Here is a 27,874-nt window from a genome sequence, read left to right on the forward strand (position 1 = left end):
CTATGCTTCTGTAACATATGAAGGATCCATTATTCTCTTATAGCAGATGGCTGGCAGATTATGTTAACATTTTTCCAAATGAGTGAGTTAATTCTTTGCATTGTATGTGGATTGTATATGCTTATTTGGCTCTTTAGCCATTTTCTGGTCGATATGCCTTGCCCAAATATGGAGTTGGAAGAGGCATATGTTTCTGCAATAAGATCAGGCTCTTCCAGCATCTGCATAGCACAAGCCTCCAGACATCCAAGCGCTGGAGTAACAACTCTCAGAAGTGATTTTCTTGTACATCAAGCTCACATATGGCTGGTGGAATTACATGAAAATCATTTGAGACTATTGTTCTTTGAGAAGAATTCAAAACAAAGAGGAAAATGTATGATACTTTGCATCTGTCTTACTGTAATTGAGTCAATATTTAATATCAGAAATATAAACTACATCCCATTAACATTGTGTGTGAAGTGGCTGTGAAGATAACCCAGAACAAAGATTTTCTCTAAGTTAAGATAACAGCAGGTTCATATTCATATGTAAGATCTGTACGTTGGTCTGTTTTCATGACCCAAACCAGTGCATTTGCATTGCGCTGCCCTATTCTGCAGAAATATAGCAGCTGAGTCTGCCATTCACTTAGAAACTGTAGCACCATGCTTTAATGCACAGCACTGATACAGAGAGACATGAAGAATAAAGTTGCCATTCTGCCAAACAGTAATTGAATTTGTACTCTACACTTTTGTATTGAACTCTATAATAATTCGCTTCAGTCACAAGGTTATCTTCTTAATTTGTTGTTTTCTGTCTGTCTCCATATAGAGTTCAGAAGGCTATAACATGAGCATCCCTATGCCAGGCCACCCAGTGAATTTTTCTGAAGTAACAATGGCACAGGCTCAGAAGGATGTGGCTAAACTTGAAGAGCTTATTGATGCTCATGATGTTGTTTTCCTACTAATGGACACTAGAGAGAGTCGATGGCTTCCTGCTGTCATTGCAGCCAGCAAGAGGAAGGTATTGTACCATACCTTGCTAATATCCTTGTCACTGTATTTCAGCTCTCAACTATCAACCAGCTGTGTATAACTAAAAGAACTTTATCGGAAATTGAAATATTTGACCAATCTTTTGTGATTGGGCAGAGTTTTTTTTCTTGTGTTCTGTAGCCTCGAAAATTCTGTATAAGACAAAAAGATAATGTTGAAAAGAGGAAATAGAAACGTGTCACAGAATGGTATAGGTTGAAAGAGACCTCTGGAGGTGATCTGGTTCAACTCCCTGTTCCAAACAGAGCCAAGTTACAGCATGTTGCTCAGGGTCTTATCTAGTTAGTATCTTTTCGGCATCTCAAGGGTACATATTTCATAGTAATACTAAGAAAATTATAGTAAGGAGGACTAAAGACATTACAATAATGAAAGACTGACAGGGGATGTGAGTTGTGGAAACTCGTCTGAAACCACATTTTCAAAATATATCTCAGAAGTGAAAAAAAATAGAAAGCGAATTCTGAACTTAAGAAGTATGCCAGTGCTTTTTTGGTCAAAAGTTAACTTTGGGTTTTTCTCGTTGCGTTATTGGAAAAACATACTGTTCTGCTGAGCCAATGCAGCCAAACTCTGCCCATGACTCTCACTCAGGTAGCGTTGAATGCTTCAACTATTTCTGTAACTTAAAAGTAATATCCTTATGGTACAGGCAAAGAAAGATGGAGAGGGCTGCAGTACATGAAATTAAGATTATGAATTGTGATATTAAAAAAAAGTATCGGAAGCTTTATATATTATACTCCATATATGAGATCAGTGAGACTGCATAAATGCTTATGTAGTCAAAATGTTAAAACATCTTTTGTGGTCAGTGTAGAGATCTGGTCAGATGAACCAGACTGAGAAATAAAACACAAGCTTAACAAAATTTTTCCAGGAGAGTCACTAAAGCATATGGGGAGAAGATTTTGAGCCATGTTTTCCTGTTCTACAAATCTTACTGAGGATTAGATAGGAATGATAGAGCCTTTACTTTTGTGTGAATTTTGTTCTTGAAGACAGTGTGGCATCCAAACTTTTCCTGTGAAAGAACATTCTAAGTCACACAGGATTCTGGAAGCAGCATCTTTCTCCAAATTAATGCAGTGTTGAAAATAGGGTTTTGCTGAAGAATTCAACTAAATTATCCTGAACGCTTACTTCTATTGCTATCGTGATGTAGACTTCAGTAAAACAGTCTCAAGTAATCTTGATATTTCTTAATTCATTTAAGAATTGTGCAGTTTCATGTTTGCTCAGTTAAAATAGCACAAAATCAGAAAATGCAGGTATTAAGCTTTTAACATATCAGTTTAACCACAGTGCATATCCTGTGTATTTTGTGGCATGAGTATAATGATGTCCGTAGCAATTTATTAAGTTGTGAACTTAACACAAGAGAGTAAAAGAAGACAGACATGTGACACAGCTGAGTTAATGTTGTTATTTGATCTTTGATTTTTTTTTTTGTATTTCCTGACACACATCCTGGCATACTTCTTAAATTCAGAATTCATTTTCTATTTTTTCACTTTTGCGATGCCTGAAACCACATTTTCAAAGTATGAGTTTCTACAATTCACATCCCCTATCAGTCTTTCATGACTGTAATGTCTTTAGTCCTCCTTATCATTATTTTGTGATTCTCTCCTTACTAAAATCTGTGATTTTTCTCAGCTATGACAACTCTAGTTTCCTAATCGTCGTTAGTTGTTTGTGGTTTCTTTTGTTTGTGTTTATATTCATTTCCAAAAAGCTGGACAGTAGAAAGGAGATAGAATGCAGATTTGTGGTATTTGCAAAGTAGTTTTATCTTGCAAATTCCAAGTATATTCTTCTCTGCTGAAGTTTACATTCATCTGAACTTTCCTCTGCACCTACTGCAAGCAGTTTTTTTTCCAGATCAAACAGTTCTGTTTGGTTTTTCTTTGTTTTGGGTGTTTGTTTTTTTAGGCCATGGTCTTAATTTTTTTTTTTTTCATTCTTTCCTTATTTTTAATAGATTTCTGATCCTGAGTGATAGGCTTGTATGTCTTTGTAGTTCAAATGAACATCCCTTTGCCAGTGAACTACACTGCCAGTGAAAAGATCAGTGTGGACTTCACTTCAGGTATAACTGAGTGTGTGTAACTTGGGAACTTAATCAGTTCCTACTTAATCCTGCTGTCTTTTCGGCAGTTTGCACCTGAGGTCTTTCAGCAATCTTTTGTCTGTTTAAAAATAGCACAGAAATGACAGAAAAAGTAAGTTTGCAATGCTGGGTATTGAAACTGGAAAGTGCCAGCCTACTCTCCCATATGTCTGATGGCTGGTAGTTGTAAGCAATATGTGCAGTTTTATGTGCAGCCCTGCTCTCTGGTTCAATCAGGAGAGGGTTGTTTTAATGACCTCCAAAACTTTTCCCCCCACATTTACTTAGATAGCAGTCCTCACTATATTTGCCTTACAGCATTCAAATAATACTTTGAGGACAATTTTGTGACAGCTCTCTGATATTCGATGGCATAGTGTGTCTCACTGCATCACAGTTATTTGATTTTTGTAAGATCACTTTGATGTGAGGAGATGGAATTCTCTGTCACTGAATAAGCACAGCAATGAAATCTCAAGGCATCCAGACTGAAATGCTCAGTATCTGCTTTTCAGTGTTCTTCATGTCGATAAACATTTAATGAGAGCTCTACTTCAAATGTGAATTTGCATGACAACTGCAAATCTGATGTACTGCTGCAGTTTGGACCCCAAGGCATCAAAACAGGAACACAGAAAATGAAGAACGTAGTGAGTGATAATCTGTGTGGAGTTCTCTATAAGGGGTAGAAACAAGAGCTGGTTTCCTCACATACAATTCAATTGCCTTGATGATCCTCATTCTTCCTGCAGTCCTTCCTCCTAAAACAAGTATCTTAGACACAGAATTCAAATGTTAAATCCCTGTGTCAGACGCTAAATCCCTATTGCTGCTGAGCACAGGAGCTTTTAAAATTTTGGTTTTTGGAAACACGTGCCAAAAGATACACTTTTCCATAGTTTTTTTTATCAAAAAATGGTGATTTTATTTTTTTTTTCTGTTTTTGATTAAGGGTTAACCAGTTAGATTCAAGTAGTTGCTGGACAGTAAACTGAAGAGAGAGAAACGGTTTATTGCAGTGGAAAGTGTTTAGCAATATTAATTTCTGATAGTATAATAACCACCATGCCATGTTATTCATATTTTGAGAATGGAATACCATCTTCATGTTTTACAGGTAGAGGTAGTGAGAAGGTGCAGTCTTTTAATAGTTTGCTGTAGACGTGGCTGTGCTATCACAGATTCAACAGCACGGTTTTGCTTTAGGACTGAGAAAGGAATAAACTACAAGAAGGTTGAAAGTGAATATCCAGAAATTATTTGAAATACCAAGCATGACAATGAAACTCACAGCTTACTAGTTAGGATGGCTAATTCTTGACAGCTTCCCTCAAAGTCCCTCTTTTAAATACTTCCTGGCTATAAGAATGAAAAATTACAAACTACAGTACTAGATTTTCTATCTAAAGTATCTGCATATGAAGCAGTATACTATCTGGCTACAGTCATTATTGTATAATTGTTTTTGCTTTTTTCTCTATAAAAATCCTTGCCTGTAAATTTAGTAAAATCTGCTAGTTTAAGTATTGGGTTTATGATATTTAAGTCATAATGCATATAGCTTCAGATTACTCTAAGCACTTGTCACAAACTGAAGAGAAAGGGGAAAATGTTGACAGTGTAATTGTGTACCACAGCTGCTTGTGCTCCCCGTGTGACTAAACAGATGCACATGAAGACCATAAGTAATCATTAATTGCTTTCCTCACCGAGCAGAAATTTTTTGGATAGCAGACTTGGGTTTCATTGCTTTGTCACATAGGAGTGTTTAATGAGTTATATTTCAGACCACAGTGAACTGAAAAGACTACATGCAGAATATCAAATGACATGAATACTTGCTATTGATAGCTACTGTTGTTCTTAAATGGCACTTGGAATACTTTAGCTTTTAGAGAACATGAATATAGAGAATATGCAGCAAACTTGAAAATAAATTCAGAGCTGGAATGAAAATAAGTTTTTTCCAATAATGATACTATTCACTGTATGAATATTGGGCCAGATTTGGATCTATGGATGTAATTTTTTTGTCAGCAAGCGTGCACAGGTTTATGTAACAATTAGAGGGAGTCATTAATTGTATCGAATTTCCCCAAGAGACACAGAAAACAGTAATGGTTTGTGGATTTCTGAAGCAGCGTTTTGCTTTGGTTTTGTTTTTTCTAAGTGCTTGACAACTGGAATTTCACACCTATTGGAAAATCTATTGTTTATGGCTAGGGTGATAGATACGCAGTTAATAATAGATTGTTTGTCCATCTACAGCACGTAGCGTTTTTTGACATTTACAGTGACTAAAACCTCAAGGCCCTTTCTCCCCCTCCCCTTTTGGCTCACTTAAAGTCTGTTGTTCTCTCTTTATTGTTCACAGTTGGTCATCAATGCTGCATTGGGATTTGACACATTTGTTGTTATGAGACATGGACTAAAGAAACCAAAGCAGCAAGAATCTGGTGATTCATGTTTCAACAATGCCTCTGGTTCTTCCGATCTTTTGGGATCATCACTCTTTTCGAATATCCCTGGCTATAAACTGGGTTGCTACTTCTGCAATGATGTTGTGGCACCAGGGGATGTGAGTAGAACCTTATGCAAATGGTGGTTATATATCTCTTCTATTGTGACTTGAATTTTTATTTCCTTTAAGTGGTGTTTCATAGAGAGGTTTGGTTTATATTGATGTACACAGGATTAAGAAATAGCTCATATCTTATTCAGAGGATCAAAGAAATTAATTGCACAGAACTAGAGATGTCTTGTGTAGTAGAGCAGCTAGCTACTTTTGAGTTACTTTTTTCTTTCCTTTAGAATTGTCTATCTTTGTAGTCCACCAGGGATCGGACATTGGATCAGCAGTGCACGGTCAGTCGACCTGGATTAGCCATGATAGCTGGAGCGCTTGCAGTGGAATTAATGGTTTCTGTTTTACAGCATCCAGAAGGGTGAGTCTTTTCTGGGTAGGTGTTCAAAAGGTGTTCTCTAAGAAATAAGATTGATTAAATCTTTTGAGAGAAGGAGGAGCAAGTACACATTAAGTAGGACAATTTTGTAAGGTGTCAAGTTGCCTGTAAACTAGTGTAATGTATAGGCCATATCTACTATCTTACTGTAATTTAACAGTGTTTTAGAGAGAACTGATACGTCAAATCTTAAGTTTTTATCTTGGAAATGGGGAATTTTCTCTCTACTTTATAAGTAGAAAAGGACTGAGAATATTTCAAAAGAAGAAAGTATTCCTGTTAGTGGATCTTGGAATTTCTTTGCTCAGGAGAGTGTTTGAGTGTAATTAGGAGCTACCATAACTACTCTTGTCACATGAAGGGCTTCAAGATAAGCCAAATATTGCAAAGTCTTTATTAAAACTAATTGGGTTTGATACAGAAATTAATCTGAAACCTGAAAATCAGGCTTGTTTTCTGTCTTTAGAATCTGTGAAAGAAAAAGTGAGTTAGAAGTTGGACGTTAGTATGTTAGAAGTCTCTGAGACTAATTCTGAAAAAGGGTTTTTGTATTCCCATGCTGAATCTTAGTTACAATGAAGCAGATTTTCCAGATAGGTTCCTTTCCAGATGCTAAACTGTAACAAAATGTCTTGAAGCTTACTGGAAATTTTGACTGTTCAGTATGTTGTCTTGTTCTAACTTTCCTTCTTGGATTTTTGGCAGTGGTTATGCTGTGGCCAGCAGTAGTGATGACAGAATGAATGAGCCACCTACTTCTCTTGGACTTGTTCCTCATCAGGTAAATAATTTGTGACTAAATGCTTTTGTTTAAAAGTTGGGAACTGATATAAGGCAAGCATCGCAAACTTTGCCTCCTTAACAAAAACATACTCTATGCTAATTCTATTCCTCTAAGTACTGTTTAAAAAAAAAAATAAAATAAAAAAGAAAAGTCCATCACACAGGCCAAGGTAGTTGTTCCTGGCATTGTGTATGTCCTACTTGCGGACACATATTCCTGTTACCTACTTAGCAGGATTTTGTTTGAAGCAGACAGTATGTGGATAAGGCAACTTCTGACTTTTTTGTTCCCCATCACAGCTGACAATATGAGCATCTCAGAGTTATTTTTGTTCACTTTTTAAATCCCTTTTGAGTTTGAAAAAAAAAAAAATTGGGGATTAAATTGTTGGGGATTAAAAGTATTCTGTGCCTCTTTCTTTATGTTGCTTATCTGAGTGACTCTGGATGCTTCCATTATAAATAAATAATTTATTTGTTTCTAAGCATTATTTTTAAATTCTATTGATATTAATTTTTTGCTTCACTAAGAATGAATCTTGATTCAGAAAAAGATAAAGCTACTGGTATGTTTTCTTTGCCATATCCAGGTAATCACAGGATCTAGCCTACATATAATTAGTCTAATTTTGCTTATAATTTTACATAGTAACCAATGTTTACACATGGGTCATTTTATGCAGCAGGGCCCCCCTGGGTCCTCCCCCTCTGCCCCCCCAGTAATTCTGGAGTCCCCAGTTCCCTCTCAGGAGTCTCTCTCCCATACTCCTGAAGTTTTTCTCCTTCTCACTGTGGACACTGTCAGCTGCAGGATTGGCAGGGAGTATCCAGTTCTCGGTTGGCTTGTTCAGATACCCTCAGTATGAGGCTTTGGCCCTCGCTGGTACTTAATATCTCCTCGTCTGGGAGATTCTCAACAGTTTCCAACTTTGGCACTAATTGATACATTTATAGTTTTTGCAGTGATGGACAGGTTGTTTACAGTCAGGATACTTTATTATAACTAATTTACTCCCTTATCCTCTCGGCTTATCTGTAGTTAATATGCTAATGCTGTTGTTGGCCAGACCCAGCCTATGCCAGCAGCTGCAGTAGATCTGAGGGAGATTTTTTTGACCTCTCATATCTCAACAAGAAGAAAAAGCCAAATCTAAATCTTGTTAATCTGATGATCCAGGTTCTCCTTTCTGATTTATCCTTGGAGAGGTGTTTGCTTTCTTAGTTGAGAAATGAATGTTGTTACTTCCAGATAGTTTTCTGTAATTATGGTTCCTGTGATCATATGGGATGATAATACAATAAAGAGATTTTGCTTAGGCTAGGTCAGTTTGTTTTTAAAAATAACTTCAGTAATTTTGACGGTTGAACCTTTGTGAGTCTTATACATATGCAGTGACTTTGTTTCAAAATGGTGACTATGCTTCAGACCTCTGGAAGACAGATCTGTAATTTGAACTTTCTCTTAACATTTAAAAAGGCATAATGAAGAAGACATTTTTTCAATTTTTTTTTTTCCCCAACAGAAAGATAGAAACGCTACCTTGTGTAGTTCTATATATATATTTTTTTTTTTAGACTATTTCCCAGTAAACTTTAGAAAGTTTTCTGTTTCTACCGGAAAAATAATGATCTTGTAGTTCATATATTTTCTGATGAAGAGAATGTTAACTGCCTCGTCAGTCCTCTCTTGATTTTTTTTTTTTTAATACTCCTATATGATTTTACTTGCGTTATTGTTCTGTTTTGGGCTATGCTTGGAGGTATAATCCATATCAAATACAGATTTTAACTGGAAAACTTTTCATTAAATTATGACTTCTGTCAACCCTATATCTGTTTTCACATTTACATTTAGTGAATATCATGAATAGTCGTTTTAGACGTTCTAACACAAATATGACTTTAGCAGGTATAAAATGAAAACAGATAATTTTTTTCAAATATTGTGACATCTTTTACAAACTGGTGGTTTCTCTTAGCAGTCACCCCTCAAATCAACTCCGTGAGTACAGTACTTTCTCCAGGGGTCTGGAATTGATTGTTACTTTCTGATGCGGGTTTTTTTTGGTAATGTTCTTTGTTCATTCGGTTAGCCCACTTGTATGGGAAAAGAAGAACAGTAATTAATTAACGCAGCAGTCCTCTTTATTAAGAAGATGTTCCTTTATGGATAGTAAACGTTGCACGCTCATAGTCTTAGTCTGTCATAAATGAAATTAATTTATTTCCCAGAAGTGTCTTGGCGTTCCTAGGATAACAGATACAAAGCAATGTGGTATCAGGAAGACTTGATTTTCTGGTTTTCCTTTCTTTTCCTGGGTGTAGGTTTTGTTTAAGAATTACTGTATTTTTGTATTCTGACATTATGTACGGCTTTGTGTTTCTGCAAGAATACCTTAGTGTTAATACTGTTTAAATTGCCATTGGCTTCCGAGGCTTATGCCATTTCAACTGCATTAAATGTGTGGAGTGCATATGGGGAGTATTTTCCATAATAGGCTTCAACATTAATTAAGGCATTATTATTTGTATTGCAGAGCTACCAAAGTTCTGTTCTTACTGATGTCTCTTAATTTTAGTAGACCTATAAAAGCACAGAATAAAAAAGATGATCAAAGAGATCATAGTCTGAACGATCAAACCCTGCTGCAAATTGTTCTTAGTGCTGCCTCTATTACCAGAAACAATGGTCGGGAATTTTACAATTATGTATCAGTAGTATCACATTAACAACATGGTTTAGGAATGCAAGACAATTAAGTTTTCAGATTATACATTATATAGATGGGAAAAAAGATGTATTTAACTGGCTATACCATGACTTTTTATTTGATTGAACTTTGCAATTGGAAAAGTCAACCTCCAGGTGGTGCTGTGCCTCTGTGTTTAAATAGTGTTGCCTTTTGATAGTTGTGCCGTTATTTGTGGATAGAAAAACACTAATATATATTGAGTATAAATTCACTACAGGTGTTACTGGGGGTCACTGTTAGAACAGTATTATCCTAGTGATAGCTGTTCTTTTATCTTTTTATCGAACATACATGTCCAGTTCATGTGGGATTTTGGAAATGTTTTTTTGTAATTATAAAACAGCATTGTAATACTTTTCATCTTCCAGATCCGTGGATTTTTATCAAGATTTGATAATGTTCTTCCAGTTAGCCTGGCATTTGATAAGTGCACAGCCTGTTCAACCAAAGTAAGTCCAAGTTTGTCTGTACTTTGTTTATATGTACAGAATGGTCCTGCTTTAGGTCAGTCTTCGCGTGCTGGAGACTGCTTTGCATTTGACTTTTTCTCTTACTTCCTTAGTGCTTGGAATCTGTTTTCACACTTCAGCTAAAGTTCTTTTGCCATCATACCCTTCTTTTCTAGGTGTTTTCCAAATTTCTTTGGCATCACCTAGTAGCGTGCTATCTCCACATAAGCATTCTAGTCATATCTAAAACCAAGCAGAGATTAGGGCCGACACATTTCTGAAAGGTTTATCACATAAATATTGTCAATATATTTTGGCTTCATAGGAAGGAATAAAATTGATACTGTTTTTAGTTGTTTAGAAATTATTTTTGATGCCTGATGCATAAGTACATCTTTCTAGCTTTCTTGAACTTACTGTCAGTACAAATATGCACAGTTGTCTAAATCTCTGGTTTATGATACAAAACAAACATATAAAGAACACTTCAGAAAAGAAATTACTTCCGTAACATTCTTTATAGAAAAGACTGTTTAATTTTGATGCTAGTGTTGACAGTCCTGAGTCACCTAATGGATGTACAGCTGTTACTAACATCTGAGCTGTGTCTTGCCAGAACACTAGGGCAGCCCGCTAATGTGTCTGTGTGAGGCCTCCTCTTCAGTCTTGGATTGTTTTCCTGTACTGTGGCCTTGAAAAGTTATTTCTGGCAAGTTTTCTATGGCCATGTAGTGCAAGTTCAAAAAGTTTTGACTGGGATATCTCAGTATGAAGATTCAGAGGTTTTGACTCATGATTTTGTCTCCTTGGGAGTGCTATTAATTTAGTTCACTTTTATGTACCTTGAGACATAACTGCAAGAAGCTCTTTCTGTTCTTTGCACTGCACTTGTCCTTCTTTCAAACAGCTATCAAGAGCTCCTGAGGCACTATCATTTTTTTGAGCACTTGCACAAGTTCTTCTTCTGTAGTAGTCCTGCTACTTTTCTAGCTTATCTGGGTACATTTGACAAGTTCCAAAGGACTATTCATGTCTATTTTCTCCTCAAAAATTGAAGCACTAAACTTAAAACTGCTGTTATTTTTAGAAACTGATATCTACCCTCTTGAATAGCTGAGAGCTCAGCAGTAGCTAAAAGCGATTATTTTCTCGTCTTTTCCACAAATATGGCTTGCAGAAACTCTGTGTGTGTTACCTAAAGTATTTTGCTTCAGAAAAATACTCAAGGAGGGGACGAGTAAAGCTTTATGACAGTGGGACCTGAGAATTGAAACTGTTAGAATAAGCTTCTTTCCCCCCCCCCCCCCCCCCGCTTTTTTTCCCTTTTTATCTCTGGTCCAGGACATACAGATATATAAAAACATACATCGATGTAGATAAATTAAGTGCAAGTATCAATTTTTTGTTAGCAAATCATTTCCTCTTGGAGGTCATTTTAAGAGAGCCCTGTTTTACATAAACAGACTTGATGATTTAATAAAAACTGACTTGGATTTTAGCAGCTGTGCTATTCCCAGAGAGATCACTTTTCATGTGGTTTGGGTATTAAATTACTTCTGTGCTGAAAAGGTTGCTTCATTGGTGCACGTATTTCCTTACAGTAGAAACACAGCATTTGTTTACTTTGCTAACTTTCTGTTTATTAGCATAAGAGTATGTCACCCTGTATTATCTGGAAATCTGATGCTAATACTTTGAAATGACAAATCCAATTACAATTTAATTGTAGTCTGTATGTTGGTTTTAGGTTTTTTTAATGCAGCAATTTAGCATAATTTCATCCTGATCTATGTCAGATTTTCTGTAGATTCAATCTTTTAGCACAGGAGAGAATTGGTTTCTCTGATAAAATTGAATTTGCTAGTACCTTATTAATTTTCTTCTTTCTTACGTCAGCATTCTCTTTCGTGAGCTCTTGTCACTCCTTAACTCTTAAAACATAAGACTAATGAATTAAGAATTAAAAAAAAATTCCACTACATTCTTAAGCCATCCAGCACAGCTGGGTGACTTAGGAGAAGCTGCTAATGATCTGCATGTTTAGAGATTAGATTCCTTTTCATTTTGACTCACAGTCATGACTTCATTTCTCTGTTTTTGAAGCCGAAGAGACCAGACATCCAAGCAGCCAGCTATTCTTTACCCAGAATTGTCCTAAACAGGCTGCATGCCAGAGAAGCTTCCCGCAGGCAATTGTTCAGGAATTTCGGGATGGTCGCAGCAAGAAACGAATCTATTTTTATTCTGGGCCAAATTTTCCTTGTATGATTTCCCCCTCTGTCTTATTCTGGTTCTGCACAAGCATGTGCTAGAATGGAAAGTATCCTCTTTCAGAGCTAACGGCACTGCACTGCCAGCTGAGTAGTAGGTCTGAGGAGCAGCATAAGCTCTTCTGATGCACTTCCTCTTCCATGTCACACTTGTTCTGTTACTGAGAAGGGAGAGTCCAAAGTTCTTTAGTATAGACATTTATTTGTAATACCTACTTTACTTACAGAATGAGAATGTTAAGCTTATTACTTACTGTGCTAATTAAGCTGTCTGTTTACCCTGTTGGGAGCAAAATGAGGATATTTTCTCATAATATTATGGTGAGAAGCTTTATAATCCCGTAGAAAAGTAGAGTGCTCCTGATGCTGTACTACCTGATCCTTGCAGGCAACTGGCTAAAGCCTCGAAACATGGATGTTAAAATACATATCTATCTTAGTGCAAAACTGCCAGTGTTTATATTTTAATAAGGGTAATGATAATTTTCTTCTTATTGCTTCTCCCTCCTCCTTGCGTGTCGTGGTACGAACCAGGAGACCTCATAGATTCCGAGATTAATGTCAGAAAAGATTACTGCTACTAACTACTGTGGATATACAGATGTCCCCTCTGTTTTCATGTATAGCTTACAGATCTTGTTTCCCCCAGAGTTCAGATTTATTGTCCTTGTTCTAGAAAGCTAGCTTATTTTCCTTAACAGTATTTCTCTCCTTCTTCTATTAAACTTGTTCTAATGTGTAGTTATCTCCACTATCAAATTAGGAAAAAAAAGCGCAGTATAAGTATCTACTATTTTTCAAGTTCTTTCTCAACTTTCTGTTCAATATGCTGAAAAATTGAGCTGCTTAAGTTGTGGGTTTTTAACTGCTGAGTAATTTTACTGAGTTACCTTTAAAAGTTTTTCAAGTTCATTGCATTTAATGAAGAGGTAGACATTAGTATCAGGCATGGTATTGCAGGCACTGTGTTACAATTTCTGTTTTCAGTCAAGATTTTTCCCTAGCCTTGCAGATGTTTTCCCTTTTTAACATCCCAGGAATACATTAAACGCTTTTGCTGTGACATTTACTAAGTGCCTGTGTTGCATAAGCTATTTATGAGTTTCAGTTTTGAAATCTATCATCATGTAGACATAACAATGCTTTTATTGTTCTCATCTGCTAACTGCTTTGCATGCATTTTTACTTTAAATGGTTCCAATCAGTTATGACAGTAACCTGCACTATTCAGTAACTTACTGATTTTTTTTTTTTTCAGTTGAGAGAAAATTAATTTTGATTCCAGCAAGACCCTTCATTTTTGCCCTAGCTGCATTGAGAAAAGACTTTCATATTTGCTTTCTCCCAGTACTAGCATATTGTAAGAAAGATCTGTTGGTGAAACTGTTTTTAATCTTTTTGTATTATACATTTCTCAATTCAGGTACTGTGTTGATGTTAAATAGAGATGTATAAGTCATGGGGGGGAAAAAGCCTTGGTCTTTCATGTACTAAAAAAAGCTAACTCTTGCATAGCTTGCAGAAATGATGGAGGAAATGGGGAGAAATGTTTGTCCTTTGGGAGTGAACACTGCAAAAATTTAAAAGAATGTTTAAAAAGAGTTATTTCTGTAGCTGTGCTGTAACGTTAAGTCTATGTAACTGAGTCCATTTATAACTTTCCTTATTTCCTGAATTTACATATGTTAACATTTGACACGTCTACATACAGTGCAGCCTCTGTATTAATATTGGATAGATTTCATTCAGACTTGAGAATGCATTATTAATATACCTAGGCATATTTTAAGCATACTGAGTTAAATGTAATACTTCTCTTTTTCTTAAGGTGGCATAGAAAATTGCTTTATGATAAGTGACTTACAGGAATTTATTACTTTCATTTTTCCTCTTTGAAAAAATGTCATTTAAAGTGGGGGGAGCAGAAGGCAGGATTGTCTTGCCCATAACTTTTGAAATCTCAGACAGTCTTTACCTCTCTGGATATCAATTTTAAATTCAGTGAGAGAATTGAAATAAAACATATTTTCAAAATTAGTCACAGTGAGGATGGTTTTACTGCTGGTTCCCTGAAAGATGGACATTCTTGAAAAGATCTTAAAAATTTTATTATATCGTCAACAAAATATAATGTAGATTATCATCCCAAGTAAAAGGATACTAACAGGAGGAAGCAGTGATGTGTAGTAAGAAAGCCACGTCACCCACTCAGAAATGATGACCATGGTAATGTGTCCGTTGTGATGGAATTTTGTTCTCTTAAAGGAGGGCAAATGTGATCAAGAACCCCAGAAATCTTAAAAGTAACGTTATCTTTAAACATTACCCTATTTTGTGAACAGAGAAGAGGGTTTGGCATCAGCAGTGTATTCAGTTTTGTGCATTGGGGAAGGTGGGGAGGTGTCTGTACAGACAGGATGGATAATAATTGGAAAATGGAACTTAAAAAAACCAACAGCACTGAAATCTAATAGTGGGAGAGAGCTCATTATCTCTGTCCTATATCTGAAATAAGATGCATGATAATCATGAGGTGTGTGCAGTTCAGTGGAGAAGTTACGTCTTGTTACTCCTTGCTTAGCGCATCACGATGACTGGAAACATCATAGCTAATCCTGCGTGAAGGCAGTGGTGCCAAATAAACTGCCTTGCACATAATAGCTCCACAGTAAAGGCTGTAAACAGAAGGAGCATGGAGAAAGAACATGTTTATGTTTCATTTTAAGTGATGCCATTTACTAAAATTCAGAAAGCAGGTTGACATTCCCCATGTGTTAGCACTGTTATGGCTTGATTGTAAGAGTTAGAAATTATGAATGTTTTGCACCAGTTATTCAGAGTTGTGGGATGCAGGTTTATTGGCATTTAATAGATAACATAGGTTGTGGACATCAAACAGCCTCCCAAAGTCAACAGAAGAGAGGATTAAAAAAAAAAAAGAAATGAAACTTGATGCTTTATCTTATGTTACTGAAGAGAAGTAAGGTTCAGTCAGATCACAAGAAGGATAGTTCAAAACTTTAACTGATACTGCTGCTGGCAGTGTTTACTTGTCCTCTTCTTCCCTCCCCCAGGCATGATGCTGCTAGAAGTCTTTAATGAACAATTGCTCTTAGCCATTCTACGGTGTCTTCGTTTCAGCTTTTAACATATCTGTGAACTCGCTTCTTAATCAAGTTATTGTTTTGTTATGTTTTCTTCAAATAAGATAAATGCAGCAAGTATAAAAGAATTCAGGAGACTTTTTTTTCTTTTTGACTACACTCTCTTATTCTCTGTTGTAAATTAGTTGGAGTTACAGCAGAGACTAATTTCTTGCTGTTATTACTTATTATTTCTCTTAAGGAGAAGAAACTAGTCTGCTTCTCCACAACGAATCGGTAAGACATTATTCCATTTTAGCTTATGTTGTTACTTTACTTATCTGTATTAAGAATTGACATGGTTTATAAAAAATCAAAGATCAGTTTGTGTCTTGTAAGGCTAAACCACCCACCCAAATATTTTCACATGGGTGAGGATTTGTTTTGCATGCAGGGCTCTGTGCTCTGAGAGGAGGATGCATTTTCAAAACTTCGGACTTCAGGACAAGTAAATCTTAGCCTCTCAGGAGCTAGCAGCTGTATGTGCAGTGTTAAAATGTTTGTTTTGAGCGTGGGTGTTTGCAACTGTATTTAAACGTTGAAAAGTGGAGGTTTGTGTCTTTCATGTTTTGCTGAGCAAAACCAGTTTGTACTACCCAGCCCCTATCCTAAGAGAATTGTCTTTATTCTAGCCAATCTATTTGTCTTCATATAAGACTTCTCCCTGGATGGCAGATGCAACCATTAGATATCTTAGGGAGTTTAAGTACAGCTTGGCATAGGAAATGTGTTTAAATAAAGTAAAACAACATTCCTCTCCAGGTCATTATGGTTTGGGGTCTTGTCTTCATGGCACAAGGGTGTAGATAGCTAAGGTTTACTGCAAAGTGTTTTTAGGAGCCATTCTTAAGTATTGTGATTCTTTGCAATGGAAATTTTGAACTCCTCTGGTTAAATGATTAAGAAGGGTTCTTGAGAGGGAGAGAGAAAGAGAGAAGGAGAAAAAAAGAACAGAGAACACACAACTCTGAAACTTGTTTTATTCCCTCTTCCTTTTGCTCCAGAAAATCAGCGATTCTGTTGTTACTACTTTTGGTTTCAGAATAATAAAGTAACTAGATTAAGAATCTCTTTCTAATAATAAGTAACACACTTTTGCCCTTCAGAGAAGAAATCAAATTATTTTGTTATTCTGTATTTCTTGGTGAATTTGTTAAGTGTTTCCTGATGTTTAAGTAAAATAGCATGTTGATTTATGCTGATGTGGCAGCGTACCATATTAGATAGTAGAATCAAAGCCATGTTGCAAAGAATCACAGAATTTGGTCCAAGAAGCAGCTGGTGTGACTGACTGGTCCACGGTATTGACTAATTTACCTGTCTCCAAGTTAAATAGCATTAAAAGAAGTAAAAATGCGTTACAGTAATTGCTCAGTGATCTTAAATGGATAGGAGATACTATTCTAAGCAGTTGTAAGTGGGAGAGAGAATGGTTTATGAAGTCTGTCTTAGAAATCTGCATTATCTGAACAAAAAGAAAAAAACAATTAATTGAAGTCTTTAAGTGAAAATACTGTACTCATATCATATAGTTTCTGCACCATGAATAAAATGAATCTTCCCATTTTTAACTAACTCTAAAATAGTGTTTTTAAGGGGAAGAAGAAACCTGCCATTGTTAAAAACAATTGATTTATATTTCTGACAGGTTGTATTTTTGTTGCATTTAAATTAAATTCTATGGGTCTTAGAGGGGTTTTTGTTTTGTTTTTTCAGTATTTCTTCTTCCTCTAATTCAGTTGTGTTTTAACTATGATCAGTACAAAGTGAAGGACTATCAATCAGCAGGAAAGAGATAGCATCACCACAATTTTCTGGTGTCAACATGTTCAATATCTAACTGTGTCTAGAATACCATTTTTAATTATTCTAATGGCAACTTGATGCTGTCTTGTCATCTCTGAGGCTGTTACAGAATTCCTTTTGTGTCAGTAAAGACAAAACTGAACTAAAATACTTTGACTGTAAAATATATACTTGCTGACAGACTCTCGTATCAGAATTGCAAAAATGAAGTTGGAGAATATTGAACTGGATAAAAACTATGAACATGCAATGTGTAGTAATGGTATGGTGATGATGTTCATCCTACCACTGATGAATGTAGAAACAGTTCAAACCTAATTCTATAGGTTTCTGTCTGGAATTCAAAAGGTTCCAGATTTTGCTGGATATGAGTAATATGTAGTTTTCTTTCTACTTCCATACATTTTTGCATACTTAAAACCTAATGCCTTCTGTTCCCTTATTTATTATTCAGTTATTCCAAGGATTCAGTGCGTATTCATCAAAGAAAATACAGACACAGTATGCTTCATGTCTGTAAAATTATGGCTTTTTTTTTTTTTTTTATTTGTAAGCTGAGGAATCATTTTAAGTAAAAAAAAGCCCACATGTTCCTTGCTGGAACATATGTGATTCTTCAATATTAGTGACTATTAAACAAGTTGTTTAATATGTTGACACATTTAGTGCAATAAGTGAGACAGAATACTTGTTCATATCAGTTATGCGCAGAGAGTGCTAATTGTCAGTTGTTGTGTATATAAGAAAAACTGAACTAATTTGAAAAATTGGCAAGATTACATAAAGGTTCAAGTCTAAATCACATGAATGAAAATTTTCAGGCAGACAAGTTTATGGTCCAAAGCATTCTTTTGCATGGATAATTTTGATAGACAAGTACTTCAGATTTACACAGTGCAGCACTGTGTGCATTTGACAATTTTGGCCATAATTCTACCTCTGTGTATTAAAAAGTAATGCCAACATGCAGCAGCGAAAGACTGGAAATATATCCATGTTTCTGTCTTCTATGCTCAGGTTTTGTAGCAGTTGTCTCATGGAATTGGGTGATGATGTGAGAGTCTGGTTATTTTTTTTGCTAATCTTTATGCAAATAGAATTCGCTTTATTATAATCTCCTATTTAAATTATGCTAAAATGTTAGATTCTAATATTTAAATGATAAATAGTTTACTTGTATTTCAATTACGTTTCTAATCTCATGAGATTAAAGGGATGGGTATTGCATCTTTTCCCAGTTAATTTTTAATGCCTTCCTATTTTTAACTATTGTAGTTTTTTCTTGTATGCTTTTCTGCATTCTACTCATTGCAGTCTTTGACAGGAGTTTGTCTACATCTATACCTATTTCTTTTGTTAAACTTAACAAATCAGCCTTACTTTATCGGGCAACTGTTCTTTTGTTTGCAAATGCCCATGTAGGCATTTTTAAATAGTTTAAGTTTAACCTTTATTCAATTTTTCCACATTTCTACAAAGACACAGATATAAACAACCCTGTAAAAGTGCTTCTGTTTTCTTTGAAATTGGAAAAAAGTGAAGGAAATTGAATTTTGAAAGATGGTAAAATAACTGAAACTGATGAAATCCAGTAAATATGTGTGGTTTTGGTGAAAATGCTGTTTTTCCTCCAGTCCTGTTTTGCATAGGTCTTGTAGCACATCCAGATAATAAAATCTTCGACTCTGAAATAGTGTACAAAATACAGATTTTTAAGCAAGAGGTCTGGGTTTAGTAAACTACTGAACAGCTGCAATTCCTGCTTAAGGTAGTAATTTTGGGGTGCTTAGTGATCAGATCGTGCCTTGTTGTTGAAGCGCTGATGGCAGGTGAGAGCTAGATGGAGTAATTGACTCGTATGCCGTAGCCAGTCGGCATTGGCTTTTTGCTTGCTTAAGCCAACCCGTCAAAAATGGACCAATCCATTCTTTGTGGACTCAAATTGCGTAGACAGCCAAAATGGTATTCAGCATGAGACAGTTGCTCTTTTGTGAGAAGAAGGATTTTCTTGGATCTTTGGGAAAGTGACCTTGCTTCCCTCGCAGCATTAGGGATTGCCTGTGGAAAATGGATGCTGTTTCTGGACTGTTTTTTTTAAGGGAAAACCGAGAATTGTGCTATAGGTGCTTGTTCCTATATATGCATAACAAACAGATTATCCAACCACGTATTGTCAATAGCCTCAGATGTGACTGGGGAAAAAGAAGGGCTTTCCGCACTTGCTGTACAATAGATAGTGACTAATGCCAGTATGAACCTGAGCCAAAAATGTTGTAACTGCTGATGAGCTAATCAGCATAAATTTTGGACAGGAAGCAGAATGGGGATAAATAAAGCTGTAAATATCCATCAAGTGTAAGATGCGGAGCGAGCAAGAGATGGCTATTAGGGGACTGAAGGATATACCCATGTATTAAAAGAGGTCAGGACAGATGATCTAATGATATTGTCTGCTTGAAAACTCCTTTGTTCCTCCATTCTCAGTCTCTAAAATGGAGATGTTTATTTTCTTTTACTCCCCTTGTCTCTTAATCTCTTTCTTTTCACTTCTGTTTACTAATGCTTTCAGGCAGGGAGTGCCTTAAGCTTATACACTGTCTGGTAGAAAGTCCTTGTATTGACTGTAATCTGAAGATGCCACTATGTTTCAAATAATTTGTGAGAAATATTTTAGAAAGGAAAGAGTAGCTAAAATAAGTCTCACAGTTCTGTCTGTATCATTAATCTATCAATTCATATCAGGAAAAATGGGTACTTTGTATATAAAACACATCAAGGTTTTTTCAGAAAAATTCAGGATGCCTGCAGTTCCTGAGAACTTAATGTAGACAAGACTATACTTAAACTGGCATCTCTTAAATTTCTAAGAACTCTACTTTTCATTATTCAAAAGAAGAAACTGAAAAGTCCCTAAGCTAAGAAAATCTCCTTGAGACCTTTCAGGGCCTATTCTTCGGTAAGTCAATACTCCATTTTCTGTCCATTGCAATTAAAAATCAGTGTTTTTTAACAGATAAAACACATTTGTATCACTACATTCCTACCTTAAATTAAAAGAGCAGTCTCTTTCTTAAATGAATTTTCAGCATATTGTACTTGGCTTAGTTAAGGTTTTATACTGATTGGCTTTCATTTTTAATACTGATTATTGGAAGGTGAGGAAAAAGTTGTATATGCAGAGGGTGTTTTAATTATTTGGACATGAGCCAAAAAATTATGCCTTTTTTGCCTTGTGGTTTATAACCTTCCAATATTTTCAGAACAGCCTTCTTGAAGCTTGCACCTGGAATACAGCCTTCTTCAGAACTTTGCTTTAGGATCTTGTTGTTAAAACTTAATTGTGTGTGAATGCACAAGTGTGTATGACCATTCATACACATGTTAAGATAACATTTGGAGTGTTATCAAAAGATTAAGTGTCTTAAGAGTCATCTTTGTGCTCATATAGCATTGTCAGACTCTTCTGTTCCAGTATCATGAACTGAGGGTCTGAAAAATCACTATGTGATCTTCAGAAAAGCTCAATTTTGTTGCATTCTTTTTCATAGATGTATTACAGGATCACCTTTTTAGGCTTTTCTTTACAACTCTTTAGGACTAAATGACAATAAAAATGGAAAACTTCATGAAAAGGCAAGAGTCTAGGAGGTGAGAATTTTTTAAGGAAACCAGAATTATGGGTCTCATGATAAAATTTTTAATGTTAACAGCGCTGCCTGTGATCCAGGATCCCAATAGCTCGCGTGCCTCATCTTACTCTCTTCTCACTTAGGAGGATTCTTCACAGCATTGTAGTCTTTCACTAAACTTCCTGTTTTAATAGCAGATACCTTGCACTTTGAAGAGTTTAACGGGCAAGATTTTACATGTCTTCCTTATTTTCCAAGCAGCTTTTGAAACGGAAATGTCTCTCTCTCAGCATGCTAGCACTTACAGTAGTTTTCTATTTAGTCTGCATTGCCTGTGATAACTGGAGAGTTAGCAGTGTGCAAAAATATATCTAGGCATGTAAAATTTCTAAATAGAGCATTGAATTTCATGATTTTTCTGACTCTGAAATGTTTAGTGAAGTATCTGTCCCCCTTTGTGGCGAGGCAGGGTGGGGAGGTGAAGCATGCTGTCGTCTTTGAGTGGAAAGTGTTTAAAGCCAGGAGGAGTGTCAAACACAGCACCCATATTGTTTTGGAGTTAGGCTACCCATATATCTTAGTTAGGGTAAACAATAAATCTGGTAGCATTAATTTCTTATTTTCTTTTTCCTGGAAAGTAAACAATAATGTTTCAAGCTCTACAAATGCTAACTACTTAGAAAGCAAAAAAGGCAAAAGAAATGTAAATACTAGTAAAAAGTTTAAAAATCATGTGACAGAAATGAGATACAAGATGTGAGCCAATTTTACATCAGTGACCAGGTTCTTGGGATTAGGAGTTTGTTTTTTATATTTTTACTTAACAAGATATTAACTTTTATGCTATAAAGCAATCCTGGGGCCAGATTCTCTTTCTGAATGTCTTTCTACCCAGCAATGGAGACTTCTTTGTGAAGAATGCTATTAAAAAGAGTATAACACCAAGGCTGCACATCTGTTTCTCATTTCAAAACAAGTTCTTTTACTCTAGGCCTCTTATTTTTTCCCTCCTACCATGAGATTCGTTTTTTTCTTTCTGTAAAAAGACAAGAATAAAAAGATAGCTAATAAAATGGGTTACTGTGTATCATTTACACAAAAAGGCTTTAGCAATACATTCATTTCTTCCTGTTGTGATAATGTGCATCCACAGATTCATTTGTTCCATTAAAATGCCATCATGTGAAAAATCAGTTGTAGCTCTGGCTTTGTAAAATGGAGACTGGAACCGAGTTTATAGTGTCAACCCGAGGAGAGATTTACATGTGTCAGATAAGAGTTTGGTTTTAAAATGTGGATTCTCCTGACAGTATTTATAACAGACATGAAATACAGAAGGCATGCTACTTTCTAATTCTCCTCCTAAGCTCTGAAAAGTGACCTGCCAGTGAGAAAAAGATAAGAGTTCCTTAATAAATCTGTATTGCTTCAGCTTGCCTTGCTAGGCAGAAGAATTATATCCTTCTGGTTCTTTTTGTTTGCTGCTTTGCAGTTTTTTCTGCTTGAGAAAATTAATTGCTGCATAGTACCATGTCACTGAATGACTGGATAGTGACACGTTTATTCCCAGAAAAAGTTCATGAGGGATTTTTTACATCTGTGGTCAGGTAGTAACTAATTTGAGATCAATAATAATAAAAATTATAACATCTCTCAAATATTTTCCTCCTGTAAAGCTGTTACTCAGAATGATCGCATTGGTACCAAGCACGGTGTTTGCAGCAAAGAGAATTGTGAAGAAGTGAAAAAGCAAACTAATACCAACCATGGGCCTTTAGACTTAGTAGTAGAAAATTTCCTTTCCACACAGCAACAAATTGGGCACTTATCAAATTGGCACAAAAAAATGCTAAAAAATGTTTCCAGATTTAATATCTAGACTGGCTTTATTTCTGATGATCGGCAGAGTATTCCTCTGGGGTCTCCTGGCATAGGAATTTGAGATGAGTTTTATTTTGCCTCGTTCTTTTTTTCTTTTTGAGGTATGTTCAGTGGCCACTGAACAAATATATGCCACATTACATTTATCAGAAGACAGCTGTTACTGAATTTCTGTAGTAAAGGTTGGGTCTGGACAAGTTAATGGTGTTTATCTCTTTCATGGTATTTATTGTGAAGTTTTAATCACCTGAATTGGGGAATAAAGTCCCTGAAGGTGCCATTGTAGCCATGGAAAGTCTAGCAGTGTGACATGATGGAGTTTCTACAGGGGAGAAATAAATCTTTAAATCTTTCCATAACAATAGCAGATTCGGTCATATTAATGTGTATCATTTCTACCCAACTTCAACAAACAAACAAAAGCGCTACAGTTCACTAGAGCGAAAAATAATCCACCTTCAACTCATGGTTCTGTGATCTTATTTTATTAATATGAATGTTTTATTAATATTTTAAAAGACACTTCATGGGAGACTTCCTAGTCTCTTCCATGCTAATCACAATACCAAGGGCCCTTGGATTTAACAAAAAATTGTTCCAAAACTAATGCTAGACATTGTGGATGTCAGCATAGTCATGCAATGTGAATACAAAGGAATTAATTTGTAGCTATGGCAGGGAATATAGAAAGGTTAAGCACATCTCTGAAATAAACCTGGGCAGTTTGTACAGAGCACCCTGGCACCCTGAAGTAATGTACTTATTGAGGAAGCAATACATGGAAATTTTCACTTCAGGCTTGAGTCACAGCTCTTTGGAAATGAGGATCGAGGCATAGTTAGCAGAGTAACAAAATCAACCAGATTTAAAGGCTGTTTGATAGACTTGTTGTATATAGTAAGGTTGCCCTCGGTTCCCTGCTCTGTTCATAACATTTGCATATCCCAAAGTAGTATACATCTTTCAGCAATTTTTACCTCTTGGAAGAGACCGAAATATTTTATGGTTGTTGTCCCTGCATTTCTTTGATATGGTGTAATATTTTAGAATAAGGCTACGGTTTCATTGTGGAAGGGCTGTATGTTGTTTCAACATACCATGAACAATAATCTGGCCTACATCACTAAGAAGATGTCTCATAAGCTCTGTATTGTGGTTCCAACAAATTAAAGCAATAGCAACACATTTGATAATGCTGATAGCTTTGAGGATTCTATACAGGCAGGGCTGTGAACGTAATCCAAGTTTACAAGTTGATGTCTGTATACAGTGTTTCACAAAGAGCCAGATGCAAGAGACTTCTGCACATCTGGTTGTTTTATTAGAACTTTGAAACACAGAATAGTCATTAAATGTATGTATATATGCACAGTGCAATTTCACAATATATATAATTGATAATGTTAAGAGGACACAACTCAAATGGAATTCTGAGGTTGTCCAGTTCTCTGCATTGCATTGTGAATGGTCAGATGAGTTCATCTTGGTTTGTTTATCTCAGGAATAAAAAAAGCCCCAAAAACCAAAAAACCCAAAAGAAAAACCCAAAGAGATGTCCCTAAGCATTTTTTTAATCTTTTTTCTTTTTTTCTTTTTTAATTTCTGATTATGCTTATGAGTCATTGCACAAATCCACAAAACTCCATGTATGGCAAAATAATGTTTTTTAAGTATGAAGAACAATTTCTCCAGAGTTAAGACAACATGAAGTGCAGGTTTTATTTATTTTAGAAGTGTAAAGTGTGGTCAAGAAGGCGCCAGATGTTTGTGATCGTCAGCTACATCTGTCGTCTTCCTCTTTATAATTGTGTTTCAGTTGTTTCTGTCTGTGTTTTTTTGAAACCTAGGTGTGCAGGAGATAATTTTGCTGCTAAATGGACATCTTGCATGAAGATCTGAGTACAGATGCCAGTCTGTTTTTACCAGTAAACTTGCAGTCTGTCAGCTAAATATAAATATATTTTTAAATGAGCTTGAATTCCTGTAGGGCTCGGTCTAAAAGCTTACTGGTTGTGTTTTGCTGAAGAATGCTGTTGGGCTGTGCAAGTTCCCACAGTTTTAAGATTTATCAGTGTAAAGGTTATTTGAGACCTTTAGGAATTAAGGAGTTTAAGAAACATGTTTAAGGAGTACGTAAGTTGTACAAATTTCTCTTACTGCTTCTTTCCCAAAATAAGGATTGAAGATATACAGTGAAAGAAAGGTTGTCCACAGCCCCTGCAAGTGTTCTGTATAAAAGAACTCTATGTGTTTTAGTTACACTTGTTCTGCAAGAATTATACCAAAATGAGAAGTTAAAAGTAGACATACATGATGCATATAATTTGCTCAGATAAGCCATAAGAAGACATGGATGAGCACAATATTGTGTTTTGTTTGAAAATTTATACATGAGAATGAAAAATCAGGTATTCCTCTGAGCACAGGAGTCCTGGAGCCATATCTTGATGGCTGGTTTTGGTACTTTTCCCATGAGTGGGCAGTTACAGAGATGCAGTTGTTTGTGGATTCTCTGGTGTTTAGTAAGTGTTGGACTTATGCTGAGGCTTCTTTCAAGTACAGCTATACCTCACTATCTGCAGAGGATGTGTTTCTGAAAAGTGTGATATGACAGCAGTGCAATGTTCCTTGTACAAATTGCTGTGGTAAAGAGGGACTCACGCAGAGACTTAAGACACACACAGGGTTTAAATACACAGGAAGAGTGTACGTGGTTGGGAGGGTGAGAAGCAGGAGTAGGGTTATCAGAATCAGCACCTGGAAGAGGTGCTGGCTTTTACAGATTTTTTGGGTTTTGGAAATGATCACCATTCTAAAAAATGACAGCCATCTATGAAACTGCCTGATCGTTAGCCCATTTTTCTGTCCTTCACTCTTGAACTGATGTTGCCTTACCTGAGAAAGACGATGATTGAGATGAAGGTGTAAGTGTTGAGAAAAGCAGTGATAGCTTTCACAGTAAAAGGTTTTTGGCAGCATTCAGTTTCATAGATTAAACCATTCCACGAACTCTTCTGAAAAGCTTGCATCTTCTCCACATCGGGTGATGCTGATGATCCTTCCCCTGCCTCGCTATTAATGTCATATATACTGCTCCTTCGTATTAAAATACTGTGTGTTTCTGAAGTCCCGGTGTACATCCTGCTCTGCTACATGAATTTCTATAGGAAAAGTTGCTTTCCAGTCTGTCTAGCTCAGCTGCTTCATCTGTGAGGCTGATGACAGCAGAACAGGATATTAAATGATCAGCGGTAGAACCTGGAACAAAAAACAGGGAAACAATGGATACTGGGATTGCTCTATCATAAGTTCCATTTTCTTGCTACTTGTTTTCACAAAACTTGTAGAATCATGTTCATCCTTGACATTTTTTTTTCCCCTCAATCTCCATCATACTTGATTGAAATCAGCCTGCCAAATAGTGATTTAAGCTAAAGCTGCATGAAATAAAATTCTTCATGGTCAGGGGCTTGAGGGGACCACAGGCTAAAACTTTCCTCACAATTCTTGTAGGAATCTATAAGATTCTCAAAGTAAAAGAAAAACTGGGAAAATTAGAGTAGAAATATAGAGAGTGCTTTAAGATAGAATAGTCTCAGAACCATGAATCTCTGGAGATTGGGAGGATGTTGGACTTGGACACTGACTCGGAGAATTTTTCAGTCTGTCCCAGATGGTTCTTTCCCTTAACTGATACATTGGAACAGTCTTTTACTGTGTTTTGTGTAACTCAAATGCTCCTTTCATGACTTTGCAACTAAGTTTTTCTTCTTGCCATATCATCTGTCGTGTTATAAGCTTAAAAATATGTTTAAACCAGGAAATCTTAAACCTCACTTCTCCTCTCGCTTACCGCCACCTTTCCCCACTTTACTGGGAATATTGAGTTGGGAGAAATGGTTGCTCTTCTCTCTGTAATTTTCACCTGTTTATAATATACAGTCATTTTACGAGTGTTCAGAAAGATTGTACTTTTTTGTGAGCAAAATATGATGACGAATCAGATTATGGCCACCTTATTTGAAATCCGTTTCTGTTTGTTTATTTGACAGGTCCTTGACCAGTATGAACGAGAAGGGTTTAATTTCCTAGCTAAAGTTTTTAATTCTTCACATACCTTCTTAGAAGACTTGACAGGTCTAACTTTATTACACCAGGAGACACAGGCTGCTGAGGTAAGAAATTACACTTTGGATGTTAAGAATAAATATGTGGCAGTAAAGGGTGCTTGGCTTTATGTTCAGCTGTATAACCGTGTGATTAAACAAATCACTGATCGAACCAAGCAGTGGTATTTGATTTACAGGATGATTTACACAAGCCACGTGCATATTCCATTCAGTGAGATGTGTCCTCTTAATGTTATAGAATAAGAAATATTGTTTTATGTGAGGGATCGTTCTCTTGTAACAATAGGTGACAGGATGCATGTTGACAACCATTTAGAATTACGTGGCACTATTATTAGTATTCATTTCGTTGTTGTCACTTTATGTGAAATTACAGAAATATTTGAAGTTGTTGCTTGACAGTTCTGAATTTCTGTCAGGAAATTCTATCCTGTCTGTTAGTCTTTTAGGGTGTGCTTCACTGGCAGTGTAAACTGCAGTTTGTGCAAGCATACAACTACTGAAAATAGGTAGCCACAATAGCACAGAGTCCAGTATGGGCTAACCACCACAGTATTTACACAGGTTCCTAGGTAGGTTAGACATTCTCTTAAATTAATCGTAATTTTTAGATCTGTGTTTTCATGTATTGCTTTTAAAGAAAACAAGTGACTTGTGTAATGTGGTAGAAGGAAATCAGTTACCGTTTTAGGTCAATCTAAAATGTAATTATTATACTGCTTGATGGATTATAATATGGGGAAGACAATGCTGTTTATTTGTCTAGTGACAAAAGTTGTAATGTGGAATGAAATTGGGGTATGTTTTGTTCTCATGGGAGATGACACTGTCTAGATGAGATGCGATACTGAGTTTGTCCCATAAAAAATGAAACAGGTATCTGTCCTAATATTGTATTTTAACAATGC

At 36.0% G+C, this 27,874-nt stretch overlaps 1 protein-coding gene across 1 annotated transcript in view; it reads left to right on the forward strand.

Annotated features, from left to right (window-relative positions):
- The window catches only part of ATG7 (autophagy related 7), a gene marked incomplete at both ends in the record, with an annotated part of 44,808 nt that extends 17,339 nt beyond the window's left edge, over positions 1 to 27,469 (forward strand). Inside the window, 7 exons of the mRNA XM_082004788.1 lie at positions 820 to 1,014; positions 5,534 to 5,737; positions 5,989 to 6,104; positions 6,828 to 6,903; positions 10,027 to 10,107; positions 26,889 to 27,011; positions 27,416 to 27,469. Of these exons, the coding sequence (XP_081860914.1) occupies positions 820 to 1,014; positions 5,534 to 5,737; positions 5,989 to 6,104; positions 6,828 to 6,903; positions 10,027 to 10,107; positions 26,889 to 27,011; positions 27,416 to 27,469 (849 nt within the window). The remainder of the gene's footprint in view (positions 1 to 819; positions 1,015 to 5,533; positions 5,738 to 5,988; positions 6,105 to 6,827; positions 6,904 to 10,026; positions 10,108 to 26,888; positions 27,012 to 27,415) is intronic.
- Positions 27,470 to 27,874: the final 405 nt, after the last annotated feature.

Source organism: Phaethon aethereus (genome assembly GCF_964289735.1).
Source record: "Phaethon aethereus genome assembly, chromosome: 11".
In the NCBI taxonomy this organism is placed as follows: Eukaryota; Metazoa; Chordata; class Aves; order Phaethontiformes; family Phaethontidae; genus Phaethon; species Phaethon aethereus.